This window comes from Nipponia nippon, unplaced genomic scaffold, assembly GCF_047370975.1.
Source record: "Nipponia nippon isolate SJK-2023a ecotype South Korea unplaced genomic scaffold, ASM4737097v1 scaffold_1, whole genome shotgun sequence".
NCBI lineage: Eukaryota > Metazoa > Chordata > Aves > Pelecaniformes > Threskiornithidae > Nipponia > Nipponia nippon.
The window spans coordinates 36,665,020-36,673,176 of NW_028262290.1; the positions used below are offsets into that span (position 1 = coordinate 36,665,020).

General features: G+C 51.9%; 1 protein-coding gene across 1 annotated transcript; it reads left to right on the forward strand.

The window, feature by feature from the left end:
• Positions 1-7,570, forward strand: PRDM14 (PR/SET domain 14). The gene is made up of 7 exons (XM_087735119.1): positions 1-541; positions 852-911; positions 988-1,145; positions 1,303-1,573; positions 3,065-3,267; positions 5,066-5,167; positions 7,343-7,570. The coding sequence occupies exons 1-7, from the start codon at positions 1-3 to the stop codon at positions 7,568-7,570; spliced, it is 1,563 nt and encodes a 520-aa protein (XP_087591245.1).
• The last annotated feature ends 587 nt before the right edge of the window (positions 7,571-8,157 follow it).

An 8,157-nucleotide genomic window follows, 5' to 3' on the forward strand; every position in this document is an offset into this window, starting at 1 on the left:
ATGGCGCTGTCCCTTGCCGGCGACTCGGTCCCCGGAGACGGCGGAGACGCGCTCGGGATGAGCCCCGCCAGCCTCGCTGCCTACTACCCCCCTTTCCTCCCTCCCGCCCAGTACTTCGAGGCGGCCCCCGACTTCTTCCAGCCCCTCAAATCCCTGGGCGGGCTGGTCCCCGCCTCCCCGCCTCTGCCCCCCTTCACCTTCAGCAGGGTCCCCGCTTTCCTGAGCCAGCCTCCTCCCCTGCCCGCCGAGCCCTTCCCCGGCCTCCCCCTGCCCCTCTACGCCAAGCCGCCGGCCCCCTTCCCCCCCAGGGAGGGCTCCCCCCGCGGGGCGGGGGCCCCGGGCTCGCCCCCGCCGCCCTACCCGAGCCCCCCGCGTAGGGCTGCCCGCAGCCCGGGGGCCGGCGGGGCGGCGGGGCAGAGCTACAGGTACCACTTCACCGAGGAGGAGCTCAACGCGGTGCTGTACGGGGCGCTCCGGAGCAGCCAGCCGGCCGGGAGCCTCCACGCCATCTCGGGGCTCCGGGTGCTCCCCGCCAGCCCGGGTAAGGGGGTCTCCGGCGTGGGCGCAAGGGGCTGCCGGCGGCGGCGGGAGGGGCAGCGGGGGGAGCGGCCGGCTGCGCGCTGGGGTGTAGGGACGGTCCCCAGAGGGGTGCGGGCGGTGCCGCGGCAGACAGACCCACGGGGCATCGCCGAGGGCACGTCGGGCTTCCCTTCGCCGCGGGTTTCTCGCGTTACGAGCCCACGGCGGGGAAGAGCCGGCGGGGAATTCGAGCTGCGGCCGATGTCGGGGGCGGCAGGACCCGCTCCCTCGGCCCTGCGGCGCCGGGCTAAGAAGGGGTCCCTCTTCTGCAGGTGCCGCGGACTCCTCCTCCGCCCCGCCGCTCGACAGGGACTCGCTGCAGCTGCCCGAAGGTAGGGGCCCGGCGCTGCCCGCGCCCCCGCCGCGGCCGAGCCGCGCTCAGCCCTCAGCCCGCCCTGTCCCCCGCAGGGCTCTCGGTGCTGCGGGTGGCCTACGGGGACGTGTCTCAGCTCGGAGTCTTCTGCACGGACCCCATCCCCAAAGGAGTCCGCTTCGGCCCTTTCCAAGGCAAAGTGGTCAACACTAGCGAGATCAAGACTTACGACGACAACTCGCTGATGTGGGAGGTAGCGGAGGCACGGCCGGGCTCCCCCTGCACCCCCTAAACGGGGACAGCCTGCAAGAGGGGCTCGGCCCAGCGCGGGTGGTGGGAGCGGTGCGAGCGGGACGTGTGCGGGAAGGGTCGGTCAAACCTGATCCCGGTTCTCCCCGGTCTCCATCCAGATCTTTGAATACGGGCGCCTGAGCCACTTCATAGACGGGAGGGGCGCCTCTGGCAACTGGATGTCCCTGGTGAACTGTGCCAGGTTCCCCGAGGAGCAGAATTTGACGGCTATCCAGTGCCAGGGGCAAATCTTCTACGAGAGCTGCAAGGAAATCTTACCGAAGCAGGAGCTGCTGGTGTGGTACGGCGACTGCTACGTGCAGTTCCTGGGCATCCCCATCAGCCTGAAGGGCATGCCGGAGGGGAAGAGACCCCCGCAGCACCCCGAAGGTGAGCCTGCCAGCGGCCCCTCGAGGAGCGCTGCCCCTTACTCCCATGGACCTGTGTCTGGCCGGGATTAGATTGGCGTTAAGGGAGGTAAAGGAACGGGGGCATCACCTTTTCCCGGGTGTATTTCACTTTGAAGGCTTCCCGGTCCCCGTGGCGAGCCGGCGGGGTGGCGGTGGCCCCGCAGCCCCTCTGCCACGGCTCTGCCCGCCCTCCCGGGGAGCCGGTCCTCGCCCTCCCCTTCCAGCCCCGGCACCCCACAGAGCGGCGTCCCCTCGGCACCGGGCAGCCCGGGGACTGCACCCAGGGCTGCTGCCGGCCCGGAGCCGGAGGCACCCCCCTCTGCCCCGGCAGCTCGCTCCTCGGTCGCGGTTCCTCGGGGAGGTAAAAGCGTTCATCTGGCCATCGTAAAACATCTGGCGGTGCTGGGCTGAGTTCGCCTCGGCTCCGCAGCGCCGTTCGTCGAGGGGGATCCTGTTTTGGGCGGAGAGGGGCTTTTGGGGGGCATTCCTGGCTTGGTCCTATTTTATCCCACGATTGCACACTCCTGACTTAACGAGATTTTTCGTGCAATTAACACTCTCAGTCAATGGGACAGGCTGAAATCGTTCCCACCCGATAACGCTGATACTGTTTGCAGAAGAAATGCCAAATGCACCTACACCGGGAGTAGTTCTGCCTGTAACGTGCAGAGAAGCAAAACTTACGTATGGAGAAAACAGATTTGTGCCAATGCAGGGAAAGCTGGAGCGGGTGAGGGATGGGTCGGCCGGGTGCAGAGTAAGGGAGAGAAGCAATTTGACATGGAATTTTGGCATGGAAATTTTTGTAGCTGTTATGTTAAGGTGCCTGGTTCAGATAGCTGGTAAATTGTTCATTTCGTTTTAAGGCTTAAGCCAAAGTTACTTTTATTAAAGGCAGAAGAGGATGTGTAAATGCTTGAAAAATTTTCCGTGTTCCTAAATTCAGCGTTTAAGAACAGTTTGAAATACAAAAGAAAACCAAATAAACGTGGTTTTGTTCGATAGTATTTTGAAAACGATATAAAAGCCGTGCAGATATATTTTTCTTTTTGGGGTTGGGAGGTAAAATTTACGGGCGATATTGGTACAAAATACCTGGCAACGTTCCCCTGTGGGGAGCCGCGTTTATGTGGGACTCTGCGTTGGTTTTTCACATATTCGCTCGCTGTTTATGGGGATGCAAGGATTAAATCCTGTCTTCGCTGAAGTCAGGAGCTAAACCCAATAATTTGATCAGGCTGCGGGCTGTAGTTTGTTCCCCTCCGTTAGAAAGGCAAGGGGGCGGTGGGTACGCTTAAGGGACCCGACGTGCGTTTGTTACTGATATTGCCAGAATCCATTTACCATTATTACCCTCCCGGAGACTGAAAATTCCCAGTTGGGTACCAGCTGTGAGAAGGAAGCAGGCCTGAGCTGAGCCCCTTTTGCCGTGGTGTAACGGGGGGGTGGCACTGTCCCTTCTGCCGTACAGAAGCCGGGGAGAGCTTTAAGTGCGATCGCTGCGGCAAGGTTTTTGCCTACAAGTACTACCGGGACAAGCACCTCAAGTACACTCGCTGCGTGGACCAGGGGGACCGCAAATTTCCTTGTCACCTTTGCAACCGATCCTTTGAAAAAAGAGACAGGCTGAGGATCCATATTCTCCACGTTCACGAAAAGCACAGACCTCACAAGGTGAGCCCGCTCCGGGGTCTCTCCGCGGTTACTGGCTCTTCTGGAGGGGCTGATTTAAGGAGTCCCTTTTGGCCGAGGTAAGATGCTGATGTTGTTCCCCCTCCTCCGGTTTCCCTGGTGGGACCGTTCTGCCTGTAAAGGAAGAGTTTGCCTTGTGCAGCAGAGCTTAGTTGAAGAAATTTAATGGGTTTATATTGGCAAAATAAACCCCACAGCCTCAGTGAGATTTTGAAAAGAAACAATATTTCTCCTGTTTGTTTTTTTTTTTTTTTTAATGCTTGGATGTGGGTTTTGCTACTTTTCTTACACAGCGTGGGGCTAAATTGTGTATGAAGGTGCTCTGCATGTCCAGGATCAGGAGAGACGATGTCCCTCGCTCCCCCCTTTCGGTCTGAGAACCCACAGACATCTGTGGCTGTTGGACACAACAGGAGTTAAAAGTTTTACATTCAACATGAAGCAGATTTTCAATTGATGGAAGCAAACCCTTGCTGAGATACTTGCCTCCTCTCAGCTAAACACCTCTCTGTAGCACTGGTTTTCTCCAGGAGCCTTGGGGGTGGAAAATCAGACTTTTCCTAAAGGCTTGGGAAGGGCAAGTGCCAGTGCTTGAAATGGCACAGTTAAATCCGTCCTGAAAATCCTCCAAATACCGCTTTTGTAGATCATCCTGGAATAACATGAATTTTTCAGAAAAAGCTTTTATAACTAAATCAGTAATATTACAATATCAGAATATCACATTGATTTAGTAACAGATGAAAAATATAATTCTCTTAACCATGAGGTATTCAATATCATGTAATTCTTCCCCTCTTTCTTTCTTTCCTTTCTTTCCTAGAGCATTTATTTTGGAATGCATACGAAAGAAATACAAAAGAACAGCAGGAAGATAAGCTTGTTGTGAATATATTTCATTTGTATGAGAGCAGATCAACTCAAAAAGCAAAGTTGGAAAATGTGTCAGTAAAAAAAAATTACCTTCTTTCAAGATCAGTCATAGCTGAGCTTATTTTGAACTTACGAAAGATAACTTCTTTCAAATTATTGTAGGGGGAAAATTATTTTGGAGGTCATACAAATTGCACTGAATCAGCGCAAGTCTCTCAGATGACTTCAGCCCCCTCTGATTTGGGTTTTGTCCTGGCGCTGCCGGCCACAGAGCGCACGCCGCGCCACGAAGGCAGCAGACGAAGTGCTGCTTGTTTCACTCCTAAGGAGAGGCACTTCTGACAGGTCAAGCTGCAGGCTAAGTGCTGTGACTGACTCGTCATTCCTGAAAAATGGTTACTATTTTAAAAGCTAGCCTTAAATATTTTGTTTTAGGAAGTTTTATCTTATTTGTTGAGCAAAAATTCAAAATTGCAACTAGAGCTTCATTTTCATTTTGAAGAAAAAATGATGATTTTGCAGAAATTTTCAGGTTGTGATTACTGAATGTCAATATTTTCTGTTAATGTTCTGAAGAAGGAGGCTTTTTAATGAAACATTTTAATGATGCACACAAAACAGCTTTGAAATTTTGCATTATTTCCCTTTCTAAAAAAAAATCTCTTCTTAAAACCGGATTAAAATTCTGGCTCTATTTTAGATTGTTACTGCTTAAATTACTACTGTGTTTGTATATACATAAATACATAAATATATGTATATAGATAAATACATGTATATACATAAATATACATAAATATATGTAGGAAAACACATGGACACATCATCCACATACCTAATTTTTCTTTTTAGCTGTGCTGTCGTGTGCTTCCTTTTAACTTTATCCCTTTTTTTCCCCGCCCCCCAGTGCTCCGTGTGTGGGAAGAGCTTTTCTCAGTCCTCCAGCCTGAACAAACACATGAGGGTTCACTCCGGGGAGCGCCCCTATAAATGTGTCTACTGCAACAAGGTATGGCAAAACCCATCCCGTCCCTCTGTCTGTCCTCTGCTGCGCTCAGCGTCACACCGCAACTGTGCAGTGGTGGCTCTTTCCATGCTCCATTTTCTTTTTTCAATTTTTCCATTTCTATTTAAGTGGATAACCAGATAAGTGAGTATATATTCCGGGCACAGTTGCGAGTTGAAGTGATGGGGCTGGCTGAGACTGAAGTAACAGGGTCTGGTCTCCATCTGATGTGGAATTGGTGTTTCATCCCAGCTCAGAGAGCTGCTGCAGGGATAAGGTCTAGGAAAGCTTGAGAGTATTTCAAATACCATGCAAGGCAGGCAGCTAGATCCAATATTCCCCTTTTTCGTCAGATGGGTAGTTTTTTATATTACTGACACTGCTTATGGAGTGCAGTGAACAAATTTAGCCCATAAGCTGAAAGTGCACGATATGATCTTGCACATGCTTACCTTGAAGTAATGGGGCAATTGACGTGCAACTGGGCATGGAGGTTTCATTTGAAAAAGAACATGAATAGAGCCATGCAGCACTGATCAAAACTGTGCTCAGCTGTTACTGCCCTTCACAGCAGGGATGATTCAGGTGAGCTCTCCCTGTGAGAGCAGTGGCAGCCCCCCAGCAGATGGAGGGTGGATGCACAGGCTGCTGCTGGATGAATATCAGTAGGGCTCCAGGTGCTATGGAGCGTCCATGCAATTCAGAAGCACCGTCAGCATGTAATAAGGTGCTCCTGATTTTGGAGAGAGAAGTTTTGTTTGTGACTGGCTGGGCTAACACAGAGCTGAGGCGTCCTGTAGTAAAGAACCTTAGAAGCAGCTCCTTTTGGCTGTTGTATTTTTCTCTCTCCCAGACGTCCTGAACACTTGTAGGCAGAGTTTAGGATAAAATGTCATCCTCTAACCTTCCGATCACAGGAAGAGATGGCAGAGCTTTACAGGTTGCTCTGTGAGCAGATCTCTAGGACACATGGGACCCTTGACCAGCCCCCAGCCATTCTGGTAGGACTGTTGCAGATTGGATCAGATTAAACCATTGGTCTTCGGGCTGCAGGATGCAGCTATCCTGGGACATAGCCATCATTTCAGTGGCTGGGAAACCGGGGACTATTGTAAAGCATCCTCACCTGCTCCTCCTACACAGTCCCAATTCCTCTTTGCCTCTTCTGCCTTTAACGGTGGCTGTGCTCTGGGACAGCTTTGCTTTCCCTGTCCCTTTGTTCGCTATCTCGGTGACATCATGAGACTAAAGGAAAATTGTTGGGCCAAGGTCACCATTCTGGCCCTCAAACACTTTGGCCCTGTTGATAAACATCTCCAGGGACTTCTCTATAGGGGTCTCAGATCTGTTTGTGCTCTAAGGTTCCTAGGGAAAAAGTATCCGAGATGTATTGCTCTTTGCTGTGAAAACTTACTTGTAATGATTCAGCAACATAATGGTACTAAAGAGGATTTTTTTATGTGTGGTCTGCAAATAGCGAAGAGCCTGAAAGTGTCTTTCTTGGGAAAAGAAAAAGCAGGGAGAACACAGGCTACTTTGCAACATTCCTGCTCAAGTCTTGGCGAGGGGGGTTTTCTCCCCAAAGGCAGCAGGAGTCTCTATGAGGGGGACAAAATGTGATTGTGTACATTTTGCTACTCGTGGGGGAGGAAAACAGGCTGGAATGTCTGACTGAAGGAAGAGCAGAGTATGATGGAGGGGGAAAATGAAACGTGAAAAGGTGGATGCCGGACTGACGGCATGGATGAATTCTGGCAGCTAAATCCCAAGCGAGTGTATGTAAACATGAAAGGGTTTAACTCTGAAAATGAACCTGCATTATGTCTCACAAACATGAAGGAGCTGCAAAGCTAATTAGGACAGTATTGACTTCTTATCCTTTGACATGTAGAAGATATTTACTGGTGTCTCTGGTCAGAAATCTTTCTCTGAGCTTCATCTAAATCCATGGGCTCAGCCATACCTGTATAGCTGAGTGCAATAGCTGTTGGCTTCTGGTTCCTCATTGCTGGGAGTTTTTGTTTTTTCTCCACTTATCTGAGGGTGTGAGCTATTTGAGGACTTCTTTTCAGGGTACGGTGCTTCTGACGGGGCCTGGGTTAGCTGAACCTGGGGATTATGTATATGAAAATAGATTACTTGCAACTCCTCCCCCCTTTCCGACCCCTGCCCTTTCAGGCATTCACGGCATCCAGCATCCTGCGCACTCACATCCGCCAGCACTCGGGGGAGAAGCCCTTCAAGTGCAAGCACTGCGGCAAAGCCTTCGCCTCGCACGCAGCCCACGACAGCCACGTGCGCCGCACGCACAGCAAGGAGAAGGGCTGCACTTGCTCGGTGTGCGGCCAGCACTTCCCGGAGCAGGAGGATTACCATTTCCACATGAAGATTCACGCTGCTCATTAGTCAAGAGCCCCGTGGACGCATCCTGGACCAGCTTCGCATGTGTATTGGTCTATGTGCGTGTGTTTGTGCGTGATTGTGTGCACACCGCAGGAGGTGGCATTCACCCTCACAGCGACTCTCTGGGTACGTCCAGTCTCTGGACCCTGGGCATATTTCTGAGTGCAGAGGACAGGAGTTTCTTGCCTGGGTGCCCTAATGCCACACTGGGGTGAAGTCCAACATGGGCTACCCCACCTTTCCCTTCCTCTCCTCCCATACCCTCATTTCCACAAAAGGAAAACAGAGGCAGGAGGGAATTTCATCTCCCATGAACCTTTTGTGCACAAGTATCACTATGAGGAGTGTTTCCGTGCCTGTAATGCACCATATCTACGGACTGCCTGGTGGACTGCCTGGTGCTCTTCGTACCAAAGCTTGTGTGAGGGGCGTTTTTATCAAGCGCATTTCCAAAGCCCATTTAACCTGTTTGTTTTGTTTGGGTGCTTGACCAGGTATGGGGTCTACTGCCCCTTAACGTGCAAGTCTTCTAATGACTCTCTATTTGAATATGAACTGCCTCAGAAATACGAACTGGTGGACCAGCACAG